This window comes from Gossypium raimondii, chromosome 4, assembly GCF_025698545.1.
Source record: "Gossypium raimondii isolate GPD5lz chromosome 4, ASM2569854v1, whole genome shotgun sequence".
In the NCBI taxonomy this organism is placed as follows: Eukaryota; Viridiplantae; Streptophyta; class Magnoliopsida; order Malvales; family Malvaceae; genus Gossypium; species Gossypium raimondii.
In genome coordinates this window covers 46921399-46948530 of record NC_068568.1, presented here as the reverse complement: position 1 = coordinate 46948530, position 27132 = coordinate 46921399, and the positions used below count along the sequence as shown (strand labels likewise).

Here is a 27132-nt window from a genome sequence, read left to right as displayed (position 1 = left end):
ATGACCGAAAAGTAAAATTAAACCAATTACGAGTTTAAAGCCTTTAGATCCCTAATCCAAGAATTATTCCACTTTAGCTCTTTGAATTGATTTTTTGTGCACTTTTGATTGTTTTGCAATTTAATTCTTTTAAGTGTTAGTGCAATTAACCCTTGATAATGATTTGTCGTAACATAATACTTAGTGAGTAACTAGCTAAACTTCTTGTTTGCATGTATTTTCATTGTTGATCACCTTATCACCTGAACTCTCTTGAGTTTAGTCCTCGGAATATTTCATATTCTATTATAACACAAAATATTACAACTAACTTATCATACTTACAAATAACTGTTGCGTTTCTCAATGTATTTCTAGTGCTACTCTCGAGGATGCAACTTCTCAAAGTGTTCATAAAATTCATAAACTTTGAAATTGACTTTGTATTTGTATTCATGCTGCCTTTAGTTGAGTGTTACACGTTAAACTTGCATCCAATAGAGTTAAAAACTTTTTATATTATGAAATGCTAGATTGATGATGCTTTGATGCAGGCACTAAATGTTTCAACGATATATAGTAGATGCTTTTGCAACTGTCATGAGATTAGAACTTTAACAAACCGCACAACATTAGACGATTCTTTTGCTTCAAATTTACCTAAGTCAGTTTATCTCTCAAAAATGAAAATTTTCAAGGAAAATTTTTGAAGACATCAAAAATAAAGTGAAAACAACTCAAAGACAAAAGAACTTGAACTGAACTGAACAGAAAAGCCACAAGAAAGAAATAGTACTCTCAAAAGTATTCTCTTCCTTTGAATAGAATACAAGAAATGATTATAAACGAAAGGGAAAGTCTCTATTTATAATTGAACTCCACCGATCCAACCGCATGCATTGAATTACATCAACAAATGAGATTAGTGCATATTTACAATATTAGAGTCCCAATGAATTTAAACTCTATACAATCTTATCCCTTAGGATTTACAATTACCCTAGTAGATCTAGTTTTACTAGAGTATTTCACTGGATCACCAAAACTTCAAGTCAATAGGTTTTCTCCATGAGTTCCACGAATTGAACCAGTTCAAGTGAGTCAAATAAGCAGTGCTCACATGAATTCCACGAGTTCCACGAATCCATTAACATGAATGACCATTTTGGTCGAAAAACAGAATAGTTTTTCCTTATTGCCTATTAACCTTAGAGCAGTGTTGACACCTTATAGTTCTAAAACGGAGGTATGACATTTCTTAGATACCTGATGGTTTTATTTTCAAATAGCGGTATGCCATTACCTGGAGAGAATTTTAAACAGAGCACAAACCTATTTTCCGATAGCTTTGCACTTCAACATCAATTGTGGAAGTATGTTTTGAAGGCATTGCATCTGCGGCAGCATGTTCTCTTGCACAACACTTAGATTCCAGTAATTCTCTTTCTTCTGGTAGCACTGATAAAGTGATTTCTTGCGTTTCCATCATCCTTATTTTAGATAAGGAGTCTGCTAATTAGCTTTCACATCCTCTTCAGCTGATGGGATTTCCAATGGCAATATCCTCAAACCTTTCCGTGTTCTTCTCATTAGGGTCTGTAATAGTCTGCTTGGTAGTCTGTCAAACCAGAAATATCAACAGGGACTCTTAGTTTAGGCTGCAAGTAGTAAGCAAAGGGTAATTTATTGCTAGGAGAAAAAATAGAAGCAAAAATGAGTCCTCCACTTATGGCCGTTATCAGGATGAAGAAATGAACTTACTCTTCTCAGTTGTTTAATATGTACATTGATCAAGTATAAATGTTGTTAGCATATAATATTTGGTGCACAGAAAATTTTCTGACTGAACTTCATAACAATAAAAGAAAGAATTTTGATGTTCTCACCTGATTTTTAGTTGCATTTTTGCAGTCCATGCAAGAAGTGTCATCGCAGACATTAGTTACATCTTTAAGCACTGCCCTTCTTTTAGGCTGAAGACAAACAGTAGCTCCAGATAATGCAAGTCGGGCAGATTTTGACATCCTCCGGCTACTCTACATAGTAAATGCAAGAGAATTCATCATATTGAATCATAAGTGCACATAAAGCTTCTACTCATAGAGAGAAAGTTTTCCTCAGCTGCTACACATTAACAGGATACTTCAATGCATGATAAGATAAACCGTCTTGTGTGGAGTATGGCTACTCTGCAAGACAAAATGCAATGAAATGCATTTAGTGGCACTGTACAATTCAATGTACCTCCAAACAGTTTCCTGCAACATGCTTTAGATAAATCACCACTTGAATCTCAAAAGTACTTACTTCTCACAACTCTCTTACAATGGTCAACAGTTGAAATGGTACGCATATCTGGCTGTATGCCCCTCCTATACATTTCTTCAAAAAGATTTAAAGCCATTGTTAAATATCCTCCTTTACAATAGCCAGATATAAGAGTCATATATGTCACATTATCTGGTTCTAATCCTGTATCAATCATTTGATCGAATATCCTAATTGCATCCCAAATATTGTTTGTCCTACAGTAGTGATCAATCAAAACCGTATAGCAAACAACATCAGGTTCTATTCCCTTGCCCTTCATTTCCTTCCAAAAAGTTGAAGCATCCATTATCTTCTTGTCTTTGTTTTGTGGTGCATCAGGACTGGAAAGAGATTTCAAATTTAGTTTCAAATGGCTGTTAATCAAGACCGTATAAGTGATACAAGTACATTCCAAGAAACAATATCAGGCTTGTGACCATTCTCCGACATCTCCTCGAACAAGTTCACTGCATCTTCAACTTTACCTTGAAGACAATATCCATTGATTAAAGTGGTATAGTTAATAATATCAGGAGAAATCTGTTTACCCTTCATCTCATCAAGTAATTCTACAGCTGCTTCCACTTTACCTGCCTTGCAGAGAGCATCAGCCACTACATTATAACAAACCTCATCAAGAAATATCCCGAAGTTCCTAAACTTCTTAAATTGATTTACAGCTTCAAAATCCCGGCCCATTTGACACAGGCTTTGAAGAATGGAGGTCAAAATCACACAGTTCGTTTTGATACCGTTTGACATCATTTTATCATGAACCTCCAAAGCTCTGTCTATATTACCGCATTTGCAGTATCCTCTTATCAAAGCACCATAAGGAAACGTATCAAGAACAATACCATACAATTCAGCCTCAAATAAAACATCTGCCGCTTCTTCCAATTTCATCTCATCGCAGAAGCCCTTAATCACAACATAATAAGCAAAGGCATCATCAAGAGGAATCTTTAACTCCCTCGACTCTTTAAGAACTTCATAACCAAGCTCTGTTCTTCCATGCATACAAAGCCCTTCAATATAAGTTGTGTAAGCAACAGCATTCGGCCTAACTCTCACTTCATACATCTCGTCAAAAATGCCAACAGCTTTCTCGAAATTGCCCTTCCTGCAAAATGCCTTAATCATAATGCCATAAGTGTAATCATTTGCCTTCAACCCAAGTCTCTTCAACTGATGATAAACAGCTATAGCCATATCCACTTTCCCACAACAAATCAAACGATTCATAAGAAAATTACAAGAGAATATATGTGGAATAAATCCCCACCTTCGAGTTTGAAACAAGATATCAATAACTTCATCAAACATTTCAACACTAACATATGCCTTCACCAATGCATTGGACAATCGAACCAAAAGGTTTGAATCTTCTCCCTCAAGCCCCTCTTCAAGAATTTCAAACAAATCCATGACTTTAAAACCTAAATGCTTCTCTCTCCAAATGATTTCCAACAACACCGAATCCAATTTCCTTTCCCAACAGCACTGACACAATATTCTTATAATAGATGCATATGTACAAACATCATGAGAAAACCCATCTTCTTTAAATCGATTAAAAAATGAAAAAGCCTTATCAGGTTGTTCTCTCAAAGTATTCAAAGTTTCAACAACTTCAACTCTATGTAATTCAAAGACCCGGTTAACGAAATGATTCATATTTGGGGTACCAATGATTTCTTCCTCATCTGATGAACTAGATGCTAATTGGTCAAGAGCATAGTGCATCTGCGGTGAAACAAAAATAATTACAACATTCTCAATTTCAATACATTACAAACTGGCATTTCTTACTTTTTGCTTCTCAATTTAAAAAAAGAAAAGAAATTGCAATTATATGCAATATATAAGAAATCAAATGAAAATTGTAAATCAACTTTTATAAAAAAAAAACGTAACCTTCTTATAGATAAAGTACATAATACTACTTTTATTTATTAGAATTAAGTCATACTGTTTAGTTGATTATCCATTTGTATTCAATTATGATTTGGCTTTCACTGTTTAACTTTTAATTTGAGTCTAGCCAACAGCCATGGGAGAATCGTAGCAGGAAAAAGAAAGAATCCTAGGACAAGCCCAAATTTCTTTCAACGGTACTTAGCTCATAAACGTGGAGAAAATCACATTTTTAAACAAAAACAAAGGGAGAAATGAACAACTGAAATACCTCTTTTCTGGCAATAGGAGAGAACTTTGAAAAGCTCCAAAGTGCAGGTCGTGTCTTCCACAAGGATTGCCCCAACATCTAATCAATCAAAGAAGCAAAAAATCAAAATCAAAATCAAAACCCAACAATTAAAACGCTCGTAAGTTTGGGCTTTGATTTTGATTTTGGTCGACAATCACTTTCATTTGATTGTTTTTGGTCTGTTTTTGGTCTGTTTTTGGTCGACAAAACGCTCGTAAGAAAATCAAACCGCTCCTGTTTCACTTTCATTTGATTGTTTTGTCGACCAAAAACAGACTTGTGTTCATCAAGCTTTCGTTCCATTCGTTCCATCATTCTCCCACGTTTCCCTTCCAGAGTTAATTTCCCTTTCCCTTCCATCGATTTCTGCTTCTTTTTTTTGATCTGTGATTAATTTATTCTCGTTCGTTTGTTAGAATCGATTTTTGTTCGCTTCTTCTTCTTCTTCTTTTCGTTCGCTTCCTTTTGCTGAAATCTGCGATATTGATTCTTTTCTTATGATTTCCATTGGGCTTTGATTTTACTGTTTGTATTGCATGTTTGATTTTCTTGTTTGATTTCCTTATTAACCCCTTGGCTGATAAAAAAAATCAGATTTCTTTGTAAAATGGGCCATGTGTATCATTTCAATTCTCTTCATTTTCCAAGTACACTTCCACTACCGATGGCAGTCGTATTGGTTTATATGCAACCTAGGCTACAAGTTTTCACTTCTTTATGCAAAACTTCCTTGAAAGCCATTGTTGGTTTTTGAAATGACCATGGGAGGTCTGCTATTAACTATGTTCTATACAGTAGGTTTTTGTTTAAATGCCTGGAAATTGCTTTGACTCTTGTTTTTCTTGAAATATCCGTGTCTGACACATTCACATATGAGTATGAGTATACTGGTGGCTATTCTGAGGGAAGTCGAACTGTTAAACTTTTCTGGGAGGTATTAGCATAATGGAAGTTTAATTGATTTTTCTCATGTTTGACTTAGTTCCTCAAATGTTTTAATCATGTAAACTGCTGCTTGAATACAGTTTGGTTTTAAATTTCATTTAATGATTTTGAGCCCGAATAACGTTGTATGCTGCTAAAATTTGTGACTAGCTGTTCGTGAGCTCCTTTACTGGGGTTCAAATACTTGCAGCCGACTTTCACAATTCATAAGGTACGCTGTTATATCTGTTAAAAGTTTTCCCAATTTCTACTTACAAAAAACAAAATGAAGAAATTTCCCAAGATTTAAAAGAAAAATCTATTGTAAAGGGCAGGGTGAACGATAATTGCAAATGGAGAAAGGGTACACGACTATCCTAAAATCTCATCTACAACTGAAACTAAGTCAGGAATCTTCTTGACCTTGTATAGGTTGCAAGTGATGCTCCTCTTTGGGCTGCAATTGGAGGTTCAGATGTGGAGCGACTTCCATCAGCTTCTACATGCTATAACACTCTCAAGGTACAATAATGGGGGATGGATGCTCTCCAGTTTAATAATTACTATGTTTAAAGGCTCCATAACACCATCAAACTTCAACACAAGTGATTTTTTATTGTCTTGTATCTGTGTTTTCTTGCTTTATTGGATGGTTACAGCTTCCAACATACAAGCGGTCAAGTACTCTGAAAGCAAAGCTTCGTTATGCAATTAATTCTAATGCTGGATTTGAACTTTTTGAAGGACCTGAGATTTTTAACTGGCGCAGATGAACTTCCTTATTATCTAAATTCATTTCTATCTACCATAAGATTTTAAGATATTAAAAATTTTATGTATGTCCGTGCTAAAGATCAAGTGTCTTTCAAGTTTTAATTGACATATAGTTTATTTATGGTTTACCATTATCACTAGGCTTTGTAACCATGTCCAAGAGAGGGTGGTATATGTTGAAGACCACAAGTTTAAGACCAGGCAATCTGTCCTGTAGGCTTAGTGACATGCTGTTCAGTTTATTGTTGAAGGCAATGGCATCTTGGTTTAATCTTGCAACACACTGATTACTTCCAGCACTAAAAAGGGTGATGGCTGCAGGTAAACAACCTGTTGGTGGTAAGGTTGTTACTCCAATCCTCCTTGCTCCCAGTCCATACAGATTCTGTTTCAATCATAAAACAGTTGTGTGCTTTAAAAAAACCAGTATGTAAAATCATGTTAAAAGTTCGGTTCATTTCGCTGCCTGGCAGATCAACAGGGATAGATTCTTCAAATGATCTAATCTGGTACAGGGCTTCTTTGCATCTAACTTATTTACTTTGTATCATAATTGTTGTCAAACGCTGTAGTTCAGAATTCAGATCTAACTATTTTGGTTCAAATGGAAGATTAAGATCCCCTTCTGTGTAATAAACCTTTTTGGAAAATATTTAAGCAGGGAAAAGGTTTAATATAGGTAAAGTCAAGATGGTCCAATCTTCAAATTATCTTTTGAACTTCTGGTTTAAACTAAGAGACTGATTTTGTAATCATAGACTGTAGTACACGGCCATGAATGTCATTGTAAGAATGGTTTCAAGCTGACTGTGAAATCCCCATACTGACATTGAGAACATAGTCTTTCTCAACTCTAAAGCTGTATGTTTAGGTTATACTTTCCTAGTTCAAGCATGCAGAAGGTGATTCACACATATGATATTGGCAAACTAAGGTGCCTCACCACTTTGGTAGATGTTAAGTGACTATCAGTATTTGTATTGATGTTCTCTTGCACACATTTACAAAAAAACCTAGCAGCTGGTTACCTTGTTGAAGGTAGCTTAACTTGAAAGCGAGTCTTGACATATGGTTCAATATTTAAATCAAATTATCTTAGAGGATTTCACAGAAGTGTATGAATTGAGGTAGTAACGTTGCTTATTACCTATTTCATTCTTTACAGGTTTCAGTGTCGGCATGCAATAAAAGGCATAGCATTCAAGACACCAGAAGAAGAATGAGAGGTTCATTGACCCATGATGAAATGTTGTCTTCCTGTCTCATTAAGAGGCTTGTTATACTTTCTAGATGCATAGATGTAAGAGTTCGTACTAATTGATTGACAAAGCTGCAAGTTTGATGGCTGTGGTTGTAAATGGCCGATTACTGCACTCAACTTTAGCTTTATAACCTGCAATCTGAACTTCAACTTTGTATGTTATACTGTCTTATTGACTCCTCGTTTTGTAGCTCCCTAGAATCTGGAAAGTTAAGCATTACTTGAATACAATTATGCAAAGGCAATTTATTTGACGAATACATAACCAAAATATTTCTTTTGGTTATACAGGTTACAGCATAGAAAACCTAGATTTGAAACATTTTATAAATAAGGTTTATAAGATCACTGTTGAAGGAAACGTTACTAGTATGGACAGGTGTCAAATGACCAGTGGAGGCTCCTAACCTTTGTCGTCATTCACAGCAGCCAAGGATTTTCTGTTTTTCTGTTTTCATTCTTCTCAACAGATTGCTCCTCTTATTTTCCATTACTAAAATCTGTTTTTGCTCTCAATCTCTACTATAAATGTAGCAAAAAATGATCCATTAAACAGAATGAAGGAATTCATTTTCTCATTTTCTGATTCTCCTTTATTTTTCTGCTTATGCTCTGTATTTAGCCTATGTTTTTTTACTGTTCTTAACTTGGTATCAGAGCATGCAAATCTTCATTTTGGGGCGAGGAATATGTGAAAGCTTCACAGACCCACTGAAACGCTTGTCTTTTTGGGGATCATAGTTTTTCAGACCAATCTAGAGTTCAATGGTCTCGAAGAAATTTACTTGTTTCTCCTTTGACTGAGCTACAATGGTTGAAATAGCTTCTCTAAGCGCATCACTCTGAAGCTTACTCATCTCCGAATCTCTGCTCTTTCCACAAACAATAAACTTTTACCCCGGCACCGCCAACAAGAGATGAGAAAAACTATAAGGCTTCTACTTACAGACCTCCCTCTTCACAACCGGGAACACAAGCTCCTCAAGCCTATGTTGCTACCTTCAACACCCCTCAATGGACACCAACTGGTGGGTCATCCTTGTGCATAATAGTGGGACAGCACCATGGGCCCCACCTCCTTCACTTGAACCACATGGGTATTGGATTTATCAAACCTCACCTCTCCAGAATGCTAATGCCTCCATGCCACCAACCACTACTCTGCCTAATAATGCCAATGCTTATATTGCAACTCCTGAAACAGTAAGTGATCCAAGTTGGTACATAGACTCTGGTGCTACCCACCATATAACTCACTCTTCTGAATCCATGGGTGAAAAAGCTTCATATTCTGGACCAGGTACAATTTTTGTTGGTAATGGTTATGGTCTTCCTGTTATGCATACTGGTCAATTGTCTTTAATTACTCAAACACGACCTTTAGTCATGCGCTCTTTACTTTATGTTCCTGGCATCACTAAAAATCTTCTCTTTGTTTCCAAGTTCACTAGTGATAATCAAGTGATGTTTGAGTTTTTTCCAAAGGAGTGCAAGGTTCGGGACCTAAAGACAAATGAAGTTCTGTTGCATGGAGATGTTCATGGTGGTTTATATCATTTAAAGTTGCCATTTTCTTCTTCAAATCCGTCTGCTCAATGCTATGTTACTTCGCATACTACTCCGTTGTCTTTATGGCATGCTCGTCTTGGGCATCCATGACGCTCTACTCTTGTTCAAGCTCTTCAAAATTGTAATGTTTCATTTCATGATAATAAAATTGGTGACTGTTGTCCAGCATGTCAAATGGGAAAAGCTCATAAACTGCCTTTTACAAATTCCTTGACAGAGTATACAACACCGTTACAATTAATTATATCTGATGTTTGGGGACCAGCACCGGTTACATCAAATGGTTTCTCCTATTATGTGGCATTTACAGATGCTTTTTCTAGATATACATGGATATACTTTCTCACTCGAAAATCAGATGTTTTAAGCGTGTTTATTCAATTTCATAAGATGGTGGAACGTCTTCTTGGTCACAAGATAAAAGTACTTCAAACTGACAATGGTGGAGAATTTCAAGCTTTAAAAGGGTATCTATCGCACCATGGTATCATTCATCGTTTATCACGCCCTCATACTTCTGAGCAAAATGGCATAGTTGAACGGAAACATCGCCAAATTGTTGAATCTGGGTTGTCGATGCTTGCTCATGCTAGTATGCCTCTACACTACTGGAATGATGCCTTTACAAGTGCTATTTTTCTTATTAATCGACTTCCAACCAAGGCGTTAGATGGTCTTTCTCCGTTTGAAAAACTTTTTGGCACAAAACCAGATTATCAATTCTGCCATGTATTTGGGTGTCTCTGCTTTCCAAATTTGCGCCCCTTCAACAGGAACAAATTGAATTTTCGGTCAGAGCCTTGTGTTTTTCTTGGTTATTCTCCTTTACATAAAGGATATCGGTGCCGGACATCAGAGGGTAAAATCATTGTTTCACGTCATGTCATTTTTAATGAACAACAATTTCCCTTTAAACAAACCCAATCTCAGCTTTTACCTCACCAAAATAAAAATTCAACCACTACCTTGTATATTGTGCCATCACCTATCAACTCATCCCCTCTTTCACGTCACATAAGTCCATCACCTCCACATATTTCTTCTACTACTCCTACACACACTATAAGACCCACCATGTGTTCACTTGATAACCCCCCATCTTCGTCCTATATACCATCCCACCCTCCTACTTTATCTGACAATTCCCACACTACAATTAACCCACCATCACATTCTACTCCTATACTCACACCACAAATTGATCAAACTGAAAATTTTGAACCACAACAAGCTTCCACCACAAACACCCATCCCATGATAACTAGAAGCAAAGCTGGAATTTTTCGCCCCAAAATTCTACTTTCTCAAGCACCTTCCTCTGACCCTGAGTTACCCTCTGATATTCATAGTGCTATGCGTTATCCTCACTAGCAAAATGCTGTTCATAGTGAGATTCAAGCTTTGATAAAAAATAACACTTGGACATTAGCTCATTTACCATCTTCTCATCGTGCTATCGGATGTAAATGGTTGTTCAAAGTTAAGAAGAAACCAGATGGTACAGTGGACCGTTACAAAGCGCGTCTTGTTGCTAAAGGGTTCTCTCAAAATACCGATTCTAATTTTGTTGATACTTTCAGCCCAGTAGTTCGTGCCAACACTATACGGACTGTTCTTGCTATTGCTGTTATGAAAGAATGGAGTCTTCGTCAAATTGATGTAAATAATGCGTTCCTTAACGGCATTCTTACTGAAGAAATTTATATGCAACAACCACCGGGATTCGAAGCTCAGGGGTTGAACGGTGAGTCATTGGTATGTAAGCTCAACAAAGCATTGTATGGCCTTAAACAAGCTCCTCGAGCTTGGTTCAACATTCTAAAGGATTTCCTTGTCTCCAGCTTGGGTTTTCAGCCTTCCAAAATTGATTCTTCACTCTTTATTCGACACAACTTGCCTGCCACAAGTATTTCTTATGGCTTATGTTGATGATATTGTTTTAACCGCAATTCTCAATCTGATATTGATGATACTGTCACCCAACTTCACTCTCGATTTGCTATTAAAGATCTTGGAACTCTTCAATATTTTCTTGGTATTGAGATTTGCTCTATGACTGGTGGCTTATTACTTTCACAAAAGAAATATCTTCTGGAACTGCTTCATCGAACTGGTATGCATGGTGCCACACCTACTCCTACGCCAATGGTAGGTCTCCCTCATCTGACTCGCAATAATGGTACTCCATTTGAAGATACTCATTTATATAGAAGCGTAATCGGCACTCTTCAATATGCTTGTATTACCAGACCAGATCTCACCTATTGTGTTAATAAACTAAGTCAATATATGAATCATCCTCTAGACACTCATTGGAAAGCTGTAAAAAGAGTATTGAGGTACATCAATGGAACTCTTGATTATGGATTGCGGTTCAAAAAGGGGTGTTTTAATCTTGTTGGATATTCAGATGTTGACTGGGCCTCCACTCCTGAAGATCGACGCTCCACCACCAGCTACTGTATTTTCTTAGGACCAAATCCTATCACGTGGTCATCTAAAAAGCAGTCAGTTGTCTCCCGTTCATCTACTGAAGCTGAATATAGGAGCTTAGCTAATTGTGCTTCTGAAATGCTTGGATTACAACAACTTCTTGAAGAACTTGGTATAAGTCTCTCACACACACCAATTATATGGTGTGATAATACCTCTGCCGTTTCAATCTCCGCGAATCCAGTTCACCACTCAAAAGTTAAACATGTTGAGATTGATCTATACTTTGTAAGGGAAAAGGTTCTCTCTGGAGCTTTGCAAGTCAACTATATCCCCTCAAATAAACAAATTGCTGATGCTCTCACTAAACCCATCTTACCTAAAGACTTTTCTCACTTTCGCAAAGCTTTATGTGTTTCTTCACCACAAGCTATAGAAGACGGGGAGGATGTTGAAGGAAACGTTACTAGTATGGACAGGTGTCAAATGACCAGTGGAGGCTCCTAACCTTTGTCGTCATTCACAGCAGCCAAGGATTTTCTGTTTTTCTGTTTTCATTCTTCTCAACAGATTGCTCCTCTTATTTTCCATTACTAAAATCTGTTTTTGCTCTCAATCTCTACTATAAATGTAGCAAAAAATGATCCATTAAACAGAATGAAGGAATTCATTTTCTCATTTTCTGATTCTCCTTTATTTTTCTGCTTATGCTCTGTATTTAGCCTATGTTTTTTACTGTTATTAACTATCACCAGGTTTAACTCACTTTTTTGTGCTTTCAGATTGTTGAGCCTTTTACAGCTCATTATGTGTTTGCATTGGGTGTTGCAAGGTAATAATATTATCCCGTCTAAATAAAACAGTTACTTAAAGATTTGCATTTCAACTTGAGGTATTATTCAAGTAAGGTAAATGAAAAGGGCCATACTTTGTTAACATTTCGTTTTTGACTCATTACTCATATACCATGGTAGTTTCAAGTTCAACTCTGTTATAATTAATAATAACAAGAAGCATGTACAAATATGAATTCTCTCCTTTAAATGGATTCTGAATTCTTCAAACTCATGTATAAATATGAATTCTCTCCTTTAAATGGATTCTAAATAACCACTCGATGAATTCTCTACACTGTTGATTTTGCAAATATGCATGTTATGATTTTCAGGGACAAAGTTCTTTGTAGTTTGTGAACCTGGGACACAGCACATGGAGGCTCTCTTGAAGGTTGTTTATAAGCTCTACACAGATTATGTTTTGAAGAACCCCTTCTATGAGATGGAGATGCCTCTTTGACATCAACCTGACACAGGCAGTACAGGAGGATCGTGTTGCGTTTTTGGGGCGATAAGCTATCCTGGAACTTTTATCTTAGCAAAATGTTACCATCTCTTATCTTTATCCGTACACTTTTGATGGAAGATTGCTATCAAGTTTGTATAAACTTGTGTATTGGGATATCATCAAGCTCCTTTGTCTAGCTCATAAGTGCTGAATTATTTATAACATATGATGATTTCTAGAGTTGCTTCTCCCAATTAACATTTATAAAATTAATGAAAAAATCCTTTGAATTATTTGTTTGCTATTGTTTTCAATCTTTATCTAGGAAGAAGTTACAACAGGGGAGATCTTATGAATGAAACATTCATGGTGAATCATTTGCATTCATTCCAAAATTAAATTATATATATTATGATTTTAGTAAATTCATATAAGAATATTTAATATTAAGAATTTTATTAAATTATATATTTTATTAAATTATATTTAATAATAATAATTTTAAATTATATTATATATTATGATTTTAGGAAATTTATATAAGAATATTTAATATTAAGAATTTTATTAAATTATATATTTTATTAAATTATATTTAATAATAATAATTTTAAATTATATTTTACAAGATTATATATTATGATTTTAGTAAATTCATATAAGAATATTTAATATTAAGAATTTTATTAAATTATATATTTTATTAAATTATATTTAATAATAATTATATTAAAATATGATTAAATTATTTATTATTTATATTAATATTCTTATTAAAATTTAATAACAATAACAATAATCATCTACTTAAAAAATTTTTAACTAAGGGTATTATAGTCATTTTAGTTTTTTTCCTTATGCTATTACACCTCTATTCCATTCAACCAAATTCATGAATACTATTACAACTCTATTTTATTCCATTCAACCAAATAAAAGAATTACCTATTATACCTGTATTCCATTACGAATCTATTCCATTACAGCGAATCAAACGTGACCCTAATTTAAGTATAAAACATGATGAGAAACAGTTCCATCAACACTTCCATTCTCTTTTTTGAAATCCTCTTCAATCTTCACAAACACTACAAAAAGGTCTCCATTTTGATTCATAAAATCATTAACCCAAAGCCACTACAGCAGAGAACTAATACTAGTCGATAACAAAGATCCTGACATATATACTGTTCACTTGCATGTTACCTTTGTGAGAGTCTGAGATGTGCATGCGTCGTCAGTCGGGCGAAAGAGAGCTAAGCTTGAAGCCGAAGGTGCGTTGGTTTAGGGCGTGAAAGACGGTAAGAGTGCAGCTGTGGAGGACGAAGAGATTATTGATCTGATGAAGTACGATGGTGGGTGTGCCGGGCTGTCGACAGTAGAAAGTTACCGGCTTTGGGAAATTACGGATTATATTTGGATGTTTTGTTTTTACATTTTAGGCCTTTTTATTAAATTATTTATGTTATTTTATAATTAAATTAATTGTTAATTTACTACATTTGAGTTGAGTTGAGTTTATATTTAAAATTTTGAGATTGAAAATTTAGATTGGGTTTATATTATGAATTGGAGTTCAATGTAAAATTATTTATTAATTTAAAAAATCCAAAAGCCAAATCAGATCAGTTTAATTGGTTAAAATAATTTTCTGCACACGAACTCAATCCTGACTCATCCACGATAAGTCTTTAATTTCCTAAAAATGGTAATCATTTGTTTCCCCATAACTACCTTCCAAGCTACGTCCATAAAACAAATAGCACCCATTTGTAGGTGCAATTTCACCTTCGGTCACCATCCAGGGACCAACAAGCATATCAGAGCTGAGCATTGTCATTTTGACACATTGATTAACAAGAACCCATAATTAATAAGAAATCTTCAGCATGAAAGATCATCCCACTGACACTAATTTAAAATTCCTTCATACAATAGCTATTGACAATAATGTTTTCGGTGGAGAAAAAAACCTTGAATGTGAAAATAAAGAAAATATCAGAAATAAGCATCACAATCACTCTCCGGCTACAAACATCCTATTAAACAACATAGTTGAACGATACATGGAAAGGAAGGAATAGAGCATCAATAGTCTGCCCACTACCACATCCAGAGGGCCATCATCTCAATGGTTGTGGAACAAATGAAAGCCATAATGGTACATCAAGATCAAAGTACATCCTCCTTCAGTGTTCCCACCTTCAACACTTTCCGCATATAAACCGGACCTTGATTTCAATTTTGACACAGGACACGAAAAAGCCAAGTAAATGCAAAATGTAACTCACCATCAAAGAACTTACAAAACTTAGAAGCACTTCCTGTGGACAATGGATGGACCGGACTCATCATACTCGCCCTTGGAAATCCACATCTGATGCAACAAGCAAAGCCATAATGTCAGTTTGGACAAACAGCTTACAAAAAGTGTAAAACATGGGCCAAATAAAAGCAAAAATATTTCACCTGCTGGAAGGCGCTGAGTGATGCCAAGATAGATCCTCCAATCCAGACACTGTACTTTCTCTCTGGTGGTGCAACGACCTTAATCTTCATGCCGCTAGGAGCAAGGGCAGTGATCCCGTTGCTCATTCGGTCAGCAATACCAGGGAACATAGTTGAACCACCACTGAGCACAATGTTACCATAGAGATCCTTCCTGATATCAACATCACACTTCATGATAGAGTTGTATGTAGTTTCATGGATTCCAGCAGCTTCCATCCCAATAAGAGATGGCTGGAAGAGGACTTCTGGACAACGGAATCTCTCAGCTCCAATAGTAATGACTTGCCCATCAGGCAACTCATAGTTCTTCTCAACAGAAGAGCTGCTCTTGGCAGTCTCCAGTTCCTGCTCATAGTCCAAGGCAACGTAAGCAAGCTTCTCCTTCATGTCACGGACAATTTCCCGTTCAGCAGTGGTGGTGAACATGTAACCTCTCTCAGTAAGAATCTTCATCAAAGAATCAGTGAGATCACGACCAGCAAGGTCTAGACGGAGGATGGCATGTGGAAGGGCATACCCTTCATAGATTGGCACAGTGTGAGATACACCATCACCAGAATCCAGCACAATACCTGTCGATTTCAGAAAAACCAGTGTTTAGCTTGATTAGTTAAGAATGATCAATAAAATTGTGAAAAATTCAGAGATTTCCGTCTTAACAAACCTGTCGTCCAACCACTGGCATACAAAGAGAGAACAGCTTGGATGGCAACATACATAGCAGGTACATTGAAGGTCTCAAACATGATCTGAGTCATCTTTTCTCTGTTGGCCTTGGGGTTGAGAGGTGCCTCTGTGAGAAGCACTGGGTGCTCCTCAGGAGCAACACGGAGCTCATTGTAGAATGTACGATGCCAGATCTTTTCCATATCATCCCAGTTGCTGACAATACCGTGCTCAATGGGATATTTCAAAGTAAGGATACCTCTTTTAGATTGTGCCTCATCTCCTACATATGCATCCTTCTGACCCATCCCAACCATAACACCAGTGTGTCGGGGTCGGCCAACAATACTGGGAAAAACTGCCCTGGGAGCATCATCACCAGCAAAAGCAGCCTGTACGATAAGGAAAAATCAGATCAACAATGATAAAATAGTACATTTTTCATAAATAAATAAACAATAACGGAGGGAATATTAACTCAAGGTCTAGAAATCAACTAACCTTCACCATTCCAATTCCATTATCACAGACAAGGGGTTGAATCTCCTCAGTATCGGCCATCTTTTACAGTGTACTGTATTACAAACCTAAGAGATGCTTTTGCAAGTGTCATGAGATTAGAACTTTAACAAACCGCACAACCTTAGACGATTCTTTTGCTTCAAATCTACCTAAGTCAGTTTATCTCTCAAAAATGAAAATTTTTAAGGAAAATTCTTGAAGACATCAAAAATAAAGCGAAAGCAACTCAAAGACAAAAGAACTTGAACTGAACAGAACGGAAAAGCCACAAGAAAGAAATAGTACTCTCAAAAGTATTCTCTTACTCTGAATAGAATACAAGAAATGATTATAAACGAAAGGGAAAGTCTCTATTTATAATTGAACTCCACCAGATCCAACCGTACAGATTGAATTACATCAACAGCTGAGATTAGTGCATATTTACAATATTAGAGTCCCAATGAATTTAAACTCTATACAATCTTATCCCTTAGGATTTACAATTACCCTAGTAGATCTAGTTTTACTAGAGTATTTCACTGGATCACCAAAACTTCAAGTCAATAGGTTTTCTCCATGAGTTCCACGAATTGAACCAGTTCAAGTGAGTCAAATAAGCAGTGCTCACATGAATTCCACGAGTTCCACGAATCCATTAACATGAATGACCATTTTGGTCGAAAAACAGAATAGTTTTTCCTTATTGTCTATTAACCTTAGAGCAGTGTTGATACCTTATCCTTCTAAAACGGAGGTATGACATTTCTTAGATACCTGATGGTTTTATTTTCAAATAGCGGTATGCCATTACCTGGAGAGAATTTTAAACAGAGCACAAACCTATTTTCCGATAGCTTTGCACTACAACATCAATTGTGGAAGCATGTTTTGAAGGCATTGCATCTGCGGCAGCATGTTCTCTTGCACAACACTTAGATTCCAGTAATTCTCTTTCTTCTGGTAGCACTGATAAAGTGATTTCTTGCGTTTCCATCATCCTTATTTTAGATAAGGAGTCTGCTAATTTAGCTTTCACATCCTCTTCAGCTGATGGGATTTCCAATGGCAATATCCTCAAACCTTTCCGTGTTCTTCCCATTAGGGTCTGTAATAGTTTGCTTGGTAGTTTGTCAAACCTGAAATATCAACAGGGACTCTTAGTTTAGGCTGCAAGTAGTAAGCAAAGGGTAATTTATTGCTAGGAGAATAAATAGAAGCAAAAATCAGTCCTCCACTTATGGCCGTTATCAGGATGAAGTGATGAACTTAATCTTCTCAGTTGTTTAATATGTACATTGATCAAGTATAAATGTTGTTAGCATATAATATTTGGTGCACAGAAAATTTTCGGACTGAACTTCATAACAATAAAAAAGAAAGAATTTTGATGTTCTCACCTGATTTTTAGTTGCATTTTTGCAGTCCATGCATGAAGTGTCATCACAGACATTAGTTACATCTTTAAGCACTGCCCTTCTTTTAGGCTAAAGACAAACAGTAGCTCCAGATAATGCAAGTCGGGAAGATTTTGACATCCTCCCGCTACTCTACATAGTAAATGCAAGAGAATTCATCATATTGAATCATAAATGCACATAAAGCTTCTACTATAGAGAGAAAGCTTTCCTCAGCTGCTACACATTAGCAGGATACTTCAATGCATGATAAGATAAACCGTCTTGTGTGGAGTATGGCTACTCTGCAAGACAAAATGCAATGAAATGCATTTAGTGGCACTGTACAATTCAATGTACCTCCAAACAGTTCACTGCAACATGCTTTAGATAAATCACCACTTGAATCTCAAAAGTACTTACTTCTCACAACTCTCTAGGCTTTCAAGATACAATGGTCAACAGTTGAAATGGTACGCATATCTGGCTGTATGCCCCTCCTATACATTTCTTCAAAAAGATTTAAAGCCCTTGCTAAATATCCTCTTTTACAATAGCCAGATATAAGAGTCGTATATGTCGCATTATCTGGTTCTAATCCTGTATCAATCATTTGATCGAATATCCTAATTGCATCCCAAAGATTGTTTGTCCTACAGTAGTGATCAATCAAAACCGTATAGCAAACAACATCAGGTTCTATTTCCTTGCCCTTCATTTCCTTCCAAAAAGTTGAAGCATCCATTATCTTTTTGTCTTTGTTTTGTGGTGCATCAGGACTGGAAAGAGATTTCAAATTTAGTTTCAAATGGCTGTTAATCAAGACCGTATAAGTGATAACATCAGGTTTAATTCCTCTTTCATTCATATTATTGAAAAGAAGCAAGGCTTCCTGCAAAAGATTCATCTTGCAGTAACCACTTATCATTATTGTGTAGATAACTAGATCAGGTGTTTGCCGTCTCGCAAATATTTGATCGAACAACAATTGGGCCTTTCTCCAATTTCCTGCCTTAAAAAATGCACCGATGAGTTGACTGTACATTAATTTGGTAGGTTCAACATTCAAATCAGACATGACCTTCAGTAACATAAGAGCTTTGTAATTATCACCATCCTTGCAGAGACTACTCAGCAGTTTTGAGCAAGAAGCCTTCCTCACCAGAAATCCCTGATTAGCCAGCTTAAGAAACAAATTAAATGCTTTTTTTGTGAGTCTTGATTCAATATAACCATCGACTAAGGCAGCATCATTTTCGAAACACTTGTCTGGCAAACTATCTAAGAAATCTTCAGCTTCCTTAACCTTACCACCTATGCATAAACCTTTGATGATCATGTTGCGCATGACAATCTCACACTTCAAACCTTGTTTCTTTACACGATTCAAAAGATCGATAGCCTTTCGTGCATGGCCATTTCGAGCTAAGCCCCCTACAAGGACATTCCAAGAAACAATATCAGGCTTGTGACCATTCTCCGACATCTCCTCGAACAAGTTCACTGCGTCTTCAACTTTACCTTGAAGACAATATCCATTGATTAAAGTGGTATAGTTAATAATATCAGGAGAAATCTGTTTACCCTTCATCTCATCAAGTAATTCTACAGCTGCTTCCACTTTACCTGCCTTGCAGAGAGCATCAGCCACTACATTATAACAAACCTCATCAAGAAATATCCCGAAGTTCCTAAACTTCTTAAATTGATTTACAGCTTCAAAATCCCGGCCCATTTGACACAGGCTTTGAAGAATGGAGGTCAAAATCACACAGTTCGTTTTGATACCGTTTGACATCATTTCATCATGAACCTCCAAAGCTCTGTCTATATTACCGCATTTGCAGTATCCTCTTATCAAAGCACCGTAAGGAAACGTATCAAGAACAATACCATGCAATTCAGCCTCAAATAAAACATCTGCAGCTTCTTCCAATTTCATCTCATCGCAGAAGCCCTTAATCACAACATAATAAGCAAAGGCATCATCAAGAGGAATCTTTGACTCCCTCCACGCTTTAAGAACTTCATAACCAAGCTCTGTTCTTCCATGCATACAAAGCCCTTCAATATAAGTTGTGTAAGCAACAGCATTCGGCCTAACTTTCAATTCATCCATCTCGTGAAAAATGCCAACAGCTTTCTCGAAATTGCCCTTCCTGCAAAATGCCTTAATCATAATGCCATAAGTGTAATCATTTGCCTTCAACCCAAGTCTCTTCAACTGATGATAAACAGCTATAGCCATATCCACTTTCCCACAACAAATCAAACGATTCATAAGAAAATTACAAGAGAATATATGTGGAATAAATCCCCGCCTTCGAGTTTGAAACAAGATATCAATAACTTCATCAAACATTTCAACACTAACATATGCCTTCACCAATGCATTGGACAATCGAACCAAAAGGTTTGAATCTTCTCCCTCAAGCCCCTCTTCAAGAATTTCAAACAAATCCATGACTTTAAAACCTAAATGCTTCTCTCTCCAAATGATTTCCAACAACACCGAATCCAATTTCCTTTCCCAACAGCACTGACACAATATTCTTATAATAGATGCATATGTACAAACATCATGAGAAAACCCATCTTCTTTCAATCGATTAAAAAATGAAAAAGCCTTATCAGGTTGTTCTCTCAAAGTATTCAAAGTTTCAACAACTTCAACTCTATGTAATTCAAAGACCCGGTTAACGAAATGATTCATATTTGGGGTACCAATGATTTCTTGCTCATCTGATGAACTGGATGCTAATTGGTCAAGAGCATAGTGCATCTGCGGTGAAACAAAAATAAGTACAACATTCTCAATTTCAATACATTACAAACTGGCATTTCTTGCTTTTTGCTTCTCAATTTAAAAAAAGAAAAGAAAAGAAAAGAAATTGCAATTATATGCAATATATAAGAAATCAAATGAAAATTGTAAATCAACTTTTATAAAAAAAAACGTAACCTTCTTATAGATAAAGTACATAATACTACTTTTAATTATTAGAATGAAGTCATACTGTTTAGTTGTTTATCCATTTGTATTCAATTATGATTTGGCTTTCACTGTTTAACTTTTAATTTGAGTCTAGCCAACAGCCATGGGAGAATCGTAGCAGGAAAAAGAAAGAATCCTAAGACAAGCCCAAATTTCTTTCAACGGTACTTAGCTCATAAACGTGGAGAAAATCACATTTTAAACAAAAACAAAGGGAGAAATGAACAACTGAAATACCTCTTTTCTGGCAATAGGAGAGAACTTTGAAAAGCTCCAAAGTGCAGGTCGTGTCTTCCACAAGGATTGCCCCAACATCTAATCAATCAAAGAAGAAAAAAATCAAAATCAAAATCAAAACCCAACAATTAAAACGTTGAAATATTGCCCAAGAAGTAAAAGAAGTCAGTGTGTACCAGAAGCTGAAGAGCTCGGTTGCAAGGCTGGTATTTTAAGTCAGAAACTTTGATTCAAAGATAAAAACTTTGGGATGCTTTGACTGAAATAGTTGAGGAGATGGAGATATAAGGTGTGTTAAGGGAATGTGAGGTTCCCAGGGTTTTGTCAAGGTTTTGAAATGATATGAGCCGTCTGCAAACTACTTCCAAGGGAACTGTTACTTGTTAGCCGCACTAGCTAAAAAGGGTGACAAAACAATATGATTCAAATTGAACCCTCATAAGTTTGGGCTTAATTTTAATCAATGTCTATCCAATATACTATTTAAACTTAGGGTTTAATATTTGGCCCAAAAAACTTATGGTTTAACATGTTATATGATACTTGACTATTGTTTCAATGTTTAATTTAGTCGGTAGGTTTTTTCTCAATTTCAAACTTAAATTTGGTTTCAATATTTGTTTTGGTACTCAATATGTGCTCTAGTACTTAATTAGAAAAAGAAGGGGCTTGAACCTTATGTGTCAGTCTAATGGTTAGGGTGTTCACCACCACATGTGTTACCTAAATTTGAGTCACGCTAGTTGTGTTGCTATTAGAGAACTTGTAATGCATGTAAATCTTAAAAAGAAAGTTTTTTTTATCACTTTTTTTATATTTTAATAGGGACTTGTAAAATTCTCGACTTTAAATTGTTTAAACCAGTAACTTTTATAGTCTTTCACAAAGTGCTCACAGACATTAGCGGATTTGACATTAAACTAATGGCTTTTCTTTTATGTGCATATTAAAAATAATCCATGAAATTAAAAGAGAACCGAAATATTGTGATTATGAACTGAGGAGGGTGTTGCAAAATGATAATTTTAAACGCCTGATAGAGGTGTTAATGAGTCTAGGTTGGGTTTAAGTATAATATTAATATATTTTATGTTTGTTCAAGTTCGGTCAAGCTCAAAATATGGACTTAAAATTTTACTCAAATTTGCCCATATTTGCAAAAGATTAACTCAAGCCCATTTTAAGCCTGTCCATATTATTTAAAAAAATATTTATGTTATAGTATTTTAATATTTAATAATTTTATATATTTTTTATTTATTGAATATTTTTATATAGTCATCTTAACATATTTTAATGTTTACATTAGGGTAATATTATATATTTAGTATGGATTTATTTTTTAATGTGTCCTAAATTACATAATATATAAAAATAACGTAATATAAATTATTATAAACTTAAAAACCGACTCATATTTTAAACGGGCCTATTTTTTTTGTCCAAGCCTATTTTTCGGGCTTAATATTTTTACCTAAACTTTCCCAAATTTCGGACAAACCTTCGAGCCTTGATAAATAGCCCGACACTTGAACTGGTGTAGTGCTTAGTAAATGTCAACAATTTTATAGTTCTCAACCCATTTTAATTTCCAGGAATTAATCACTTTCAACAATCTTTGATGTTTAGATGGGTGTCTGAACATGTTTGTACTTCCAATCCCGATAAAGAAAAGGGATAATTCGTATTCAAAGTTTTCATGTTTACTGGCATTTCTGATAATTTCATGTGATGCCCATAGATAAGTACATTTGATTGATTCAATTTTCATATGGTAATAGCTAAATAAATTGACTAATTTATACAAATTTAAATAACTGAAGTGATTTGATGGTTGTAATCGAAATAATCGAACCGACAAGTGAGTCCAACTATAATGATGAGAGGAACAGTCAAAAACTCATACTAATGAGGTTACATTGCCTGGAACATTGGTGAAAAAGTTCAAACTAAAATTCACCATATGATCTAGGAAGACATTTAATTTAAGAATAAAACATGCTGAGAAACAGTTCCATCAAAGATTCTCTATTACTTCATTTATTTCTTATTCTTATCAACACACTTCCATTCTCTTATTTGAAATCCTCTTCAATCTTCACAAACACTACAAAAAGGTCCCCATTTTGATTCATAAAACCATTAACCCAAAGCCACTACAGCAAAGAACTAATACTAGTCGATAACAAAGATCCTGACATATATACTGTTCACTTGCATGTTACCTTTGTGAGAATCTCAGATGCGCATGCGTCGACAGTAGGGCGAAAGAGAGCTAAAGCTTGAAGCCGAAGGTGCGTTGGTTTAGGGCGTGAAAGACGATAAGAGTGAAGCTGTGGAGGACGAAGAGATTATTGATCTGATGAAGTACGATGGTGGGTGTGCCGGGCTGTCGACAGTAGAAAGTTACCGGGTTTGGGAAATTACGGATTATATTGGGATGTTTTGTTTTTACTTTTTAGGCCTTTTTATTAAATTATATATGTAATATAAATTATTTTAAAATCAAATCAATTGTTAATTTACCATATTTGGGTTGAGACGTTGAGTCGAGTTTATATTTAAAATTTTGAGTCAATGTAAAATTATTTATTAATTTAAAAAATCCAAAATCCGAATCAGATCAGTTTAATTGGTTAAAACAATTTTTTGCACACCCAATGCCGCGAACTCAATCCTGACTCATCCACGATAAGTCTTTAATTTCCTAAAAATGGTAATCATTTGTTTCCCCATAACTACCTTCCAAGCTACGTCCATAAAACAAATAGCACCCATTTGTAGGTGCAATTTCATCTTCGGTCACCATCCAGGGAACAACAAGCATATCAGAGCTGAGCATTTGTCATTTTGACACATTGATTAACAAGAACCCATAATTAATAACAAATCTTCAACATGAAAGATCATCCCACTGACACTAATTTAAAATTCCTTCATACAATAGCTATTGACAATAATGTTTTCGGTGGAGAAAAAAACCTTGAATGTGAAATTAAAGAAAATATAAGAAATAAGCATCACAATCACTCTCCAGCTACAAACATCCTATTAAACAACATAGTTGAACGATACATGGAAAGGAAGGAATAGAGCATCCCCACTACCACATCCAGAGGGCCATCATCTCAATGGTTGTGGAAACAAATGAAAGCCATAATAGTACATCAAGATCAAAGTACATCCTCCTTCAGTGATCCCACCTTCAACACTTTCCCCAAGTAAACCGGACCTTGATTTCAATTTTGACACAGGACACGAAAAAGCCAAGTAAATGCAAAATGTAACTCACCATCAAAGAACTTATAAAACTTAGAAGCACTTCCTGTGGACAATGGATGGACCGGACTCATCATACTCGCCCTTGGAAATCCACATCTGATGCATCAAGCAAAGCCATAATGTCAGTTTGGACAAACAGCTTACAAAAAGTGTAAAACATGGGCCAAATAAAAGCAAAAATATTTCACCTGCTGGAAGGTGCTGAGTGATGCCAAGATAGATCCTCCAATCCAGACACTGTACTTTCTCTCTGGTGGTGCAACTACCTTAATCTTCATGCTGCTAGGAGCAAGGGCAGTGATCTCCTTGCTCATTCGGTCAGCAATACCAGGGAACATAGTTGAACCACCACTGAGCACAATGTTACCATAGAGATCCTTCCTGATATCAACATCACACTTCATGATAGAGTTGTATGTAGTTTCATGGATTCCAGCAGCTTCCATCCCAATAAGAGACGGCTGGAAGAGGACTTCTGGACAACGGAATCTCTCAGCTCCAATAGTAATGACTTGCCCATCAGGCAACTCATAGTTCTTCTCAACAGAAGAGCTGCTCTTGGCAGTCTCCAGCTCCTGCTCATAGTCCAAGGCAACGTAAGCAAGCTTCTCCTTCATGTCACGGACAATTTCCCGTTCAGCAGTGGTGGTGAACATGTAACCCCTCTCAGTAAGAATCTTCATCAAAGAATCAGTGAGATCACGACCAGCAAGGTCTAGACGGAGGATGGCATGTGGAAGGGCATACCCTTCATAGATTGGCACAGTGTGAGATACACCATCACCAGAATCCAGCACAATACCTGTCTATTTCAGAAAAACCAGTGTTTAGCTTGATTAGTTAAGAATGATCTATAAAATTGTGAAAAATTCAGAGATTTCTGTCTTAACAAACCTGTCGTCCGACCACTGGCATACAAAGAGAGAACAGCTTGGATGGCAACATACATGGCAGGTACATTGAAGGTCTCAAACATGATCTGAGTCATCTTTTCTCTGTTGGCCTTGGGGTTGAGAGGTGCCTCTGTGAGAAGCACTGGGTGCTCCTCAGGAGCAACACGGAGCTCATTGTAGAATGTATGATGCCAGATCTTTTCCATATCATCCCAGTTGCTGACAATACCATGCTCAATGGGATATTTCAAAGTAAGGATACCTCTTTTAGATTGTGCCTCATCTCCTACATATGCATCCTTCTGACCCATCCCAACCATAACACCAGTGTGTCGGGGTCGGCCAACAATACTGGGAAAAACTGCCCTGGGAGCATCATCACCAGCAAAACCAGCCTGTACGATAAGGAAAAATCAGATCAACAATGATAAAATAGTACATTTTTCTTAAATAAATAAACAATAATGGAGGAAATATTAACTCAAGGTCTAGAAATCAACTAACCTTCACCATTCCAGTTCCATTATCACAGACAAGGGGTTGAATCTCCTCAGTATCGGCCATCTTTTACAGTGTACTGTATTACAAACAAGGACTGAGATCGTCGGTGAAGCAAAAAGTACTTGCAACCGGTAATGATAAATAAAGTCTTACACAAATCAAGTCATATTTTCTCTAAATTGAAAAAATTGAACATTTAAAGTCAACATTAGGAATAGCAAAACTTAATCCCTCTACAGAGTTAGCACCGATCTGTTCCATACAAATTCTTTTTTCTTTATTTTTAAGTGGAGCTGGCAATGGAGTGATGAGCTTTCGTAAATGCATGGTTCGCTCTATCCCACCTCATCTTTTAAAATTATTATTTTGCACTTAAAATTTTTCAATGTAATTTTCTTTAAAGCAATTATAGATATAACTTATATCAAAGTAGCAGTATGGACAGTTTTGACGAAAGTAGATATAACAATCCCGACTTCGCTCCATTGTCATTCCCGATCAAGTAGAGGCGCAACCAAATTCAGTCAGTTCAAAAGTTAGACAACATTCAGTCGACGGCATCAAAGTAAGCTACTGAATCAATTATCAAAGAAATAAAGATCAAATATTAGAACATAAGAAACCTCAAAAAAAGAATATTCGAAAATCAAGCATTGAACGGTAGAAGTTGGAAGCGCAACTAAGTTCAAAACTCATGAGATCTAAATATTGAAATAGGAAATGCAATGAAGCAGAACAACGAGCTAAGTGCAGATCCATACAACAAAGAGAAGCAGATCAAGCTAAATCTAGCTCTAGAAAACCGGTTGAAACTTCTAGAAGCCTGGATCTCAGTTCTATCATCAACAAAACATCAAAATCCACAGATCGGTCGCTTTGAAGTCAAAATCAAAAGCCAAGTAAAAAGATTTACCTTAACAAGAAAAGAACCACGACGCTTTGGTTTTCTTTCTATCTCTCGTACAAGGTCGATGCTGGTGGTAGAGACGGAAATGGATATATATAGAGAGAGAAGAGTAAGGAAAAGGGGAATGTTACAAATTGGAAAATTATACTAAAAAAAAAAAAGAAAAAAAGGAGAGGTATGGAAATTTTTGAAATTTGAAATTAAATAGTAGGAGTAAGAATATAGAAATCTGAAAATGAAATCATTTCCCGCACCATGAGAAAAGATAGGGTGACCTGTCTGTCTGACAGTTTCATTTTTTTTCTCTCACTCCAGCCCCATGTTTCTCTCGATATTTTTAATTTTAAATATTCTGAAAGAAATTAAAATTTTGGTTAAACTACGTGTAAGGTCATTAACTATTTATAAGTTTATATTTTTGTTATTTAACTTTAAAAAATTATAAAATAGTCATTAAACTTTTTAAAAGTTGTCATTTAAGTCACTAAACTATTGAATT

General features: G+C 35.8%; 4 protein-coding genes across 7 annotated transcripts; all 4 read right to left on the bottom strand.

The window, feature by feature from the left end:
• Positions 1–902: 902 nt before the first annotated feature.
• Positions 903–21427, bottom strand: LOC105784904 (pentatricopeptide repeat-containing protein At2g26790, mitochondrial). 2 transcript variants are annotated; one of them, XM_052629742.1, is made up of 5 exons: positions 21227–21427; positions 21051–21128; positions 18242–20600; positions 1866–2168; positions 903–1597 (listed from the first exon to the last, which is right to left on the bottom strand). In XM_052629742.1, the coding sequence occupies exons 2-3, from the start codon at positions 21126–21128 to the stop codon at positions 18255–18257; spliced, it is 2424 nt and encodes an 807-aa protein (XP_052485702.1). In that variant the 5' UTR covers positions 21227–21427; the 3' UTR covers positions 903–1597; positions 1866–2168; positions 18242–18254. The 2 variants fall into 2 exon arrangements, with proteins under 2 accessions (XP_052485702.1, XP_012466278.1); XM_012610824.2 differs by lacking the exons at positions 903–1597; positions 1866–2168 and adding exons at positions 16722–17560; positions 17822–18123.
• LOC105778866 (pentatricopeptide repeat-containing protein At2g26790, mitochondrial) lies at positions 2184–4780 on the bottom strand. Its single transcript, XM_012602618.2, is given in 3 exon segments — positions 2184–2684; positions 2687–4035; positions 4478–4780. Coding segments are annotated over 3 exon segments (1839 nt in total). The 5' UTR covers positions 4556–4780; the 3' UTR covers positions 2184–2272.
• Positions 14597–26788, bottom strand: LOC105784906 (actin-7). 2 transcript variants are annotated; one of them, XM_052629745.1, is made up of 6 exons: positions 26640–26741; positions 26488–26562; positions 16422–16494; positions 15919–16312; positions 15213–15826; positions 14597–15120 (listed from the first exon to the last, which is right to left on the bottom strand). In XM_052629745.1, exons 3-6 carry the CDS (start codon positions 16479–16481, stop codon positions 15055–15057), a joined length of 1134 nt encoding a protein of 377 aa, XP_052485705.1. In that variant the 5' UTR covers positions 16482–16494; positions 26488–26562; positions 26640–26741; the 3' UTR covers positions 14597–15054. The 2 variants fall into 2 exon arrangements, with proteins under 2 accessions (XP_052485705.1, XP_052485704.1); XM_052629744.1 differs by lacking the exon at positions 26488–26562 and having other exon boundaries at positions 26640–26788.
• Positions 23943–26789, bottom strand: LOC105779856 (actin-7). 2 transcript variants are annotated; one of them, XM_012603807.2, is made up of 5 exons: positions 26640–26789; positions 25730–25802; positions 25227–25620; positions 24521–25134; positions 23943–24428 (listed from the first exon to the last, which is right to left on the bottom strand). In XM_012603807.2, the coding sequence occupies exons 2-5, from the start codon at positions 25787–25789 to the stop codon at positions 24363–24365; spliced, it is 1134 nt and encodes a 377-aa protein (XP_012459261.1). In that variant the 5' UTR covers positions 25790–25802; positions 26640–26789; the 3' UTR covers positions 23943–24362. The 2 variants fall into 2 exon arrangements, with proteins under 2 accessions (XP_012459261.1, XP_052485703.1); XM_052629743.1 differs by lacking the exons at positions 25730–25802; positions 26640–26789 and having other exon boundaries at positions 24521–25138; positions 25227–25439.
• Between the last annotated feature and the right edge of the window lie 343 nt (positions 26790–27132).

Coding starts and splice junctions, on each gene's coding strand:
- LOC105784906 (XM_052629744.1), bottom strand. CDS start 16,481: ATGGCCGATACTGAGGAGATTCAACCCCTTGTCTGTGATAATGGAATT. Junction 15,827..15,918: donor TGCCAGTGGTTGGACGACAG/GTTTGTTAAGAC, acceptor TGAAATCGACAG/GTATTGTGCTGGATTCTGGT. Junction 15,121..15,212: donor CACTCAGCGCCTTCCAGCAG/GTGAAATATTTT, acceptor TTGTTGCATCAG/ATGTGGATTTCCAAGGGCGA.
- LOC105784904 (XM_052629742.1), bottom strand. CDS start 21,128: ATGTTGGGGCAATCCTTGTGGAAGACACGACCTGCACTTTGGAGCTTT. Junction 20,601..21,050: donor CTCCTATTGCCAGAAAAGAG/GTATTTCAGTTG, acceptor GTTTCACCGCAG/ATGCACTATGCTCTTGACCA.
- LOC105779856 (XM_012603807.2), bottom strand. CDS start 25,789: ATGGCCGATACTGAGGAGATTCAACCCCTTGTCTGTGATAATGGAACT. Junction 25,621..25,729: donor ATGGAACTGGAATGGTGAAG/GTTAGTTGATTT, acceptor CTTATCGTACAG/GCTGGTTTTGCTGGTGATGA. Junction 24,429..24,520: donor CACTCAGCACCTTCCAGCAG/GTGAAATATTTT, acceptor TTGATGCATCAG/ATGTGGATTTCCAAGGGCGA.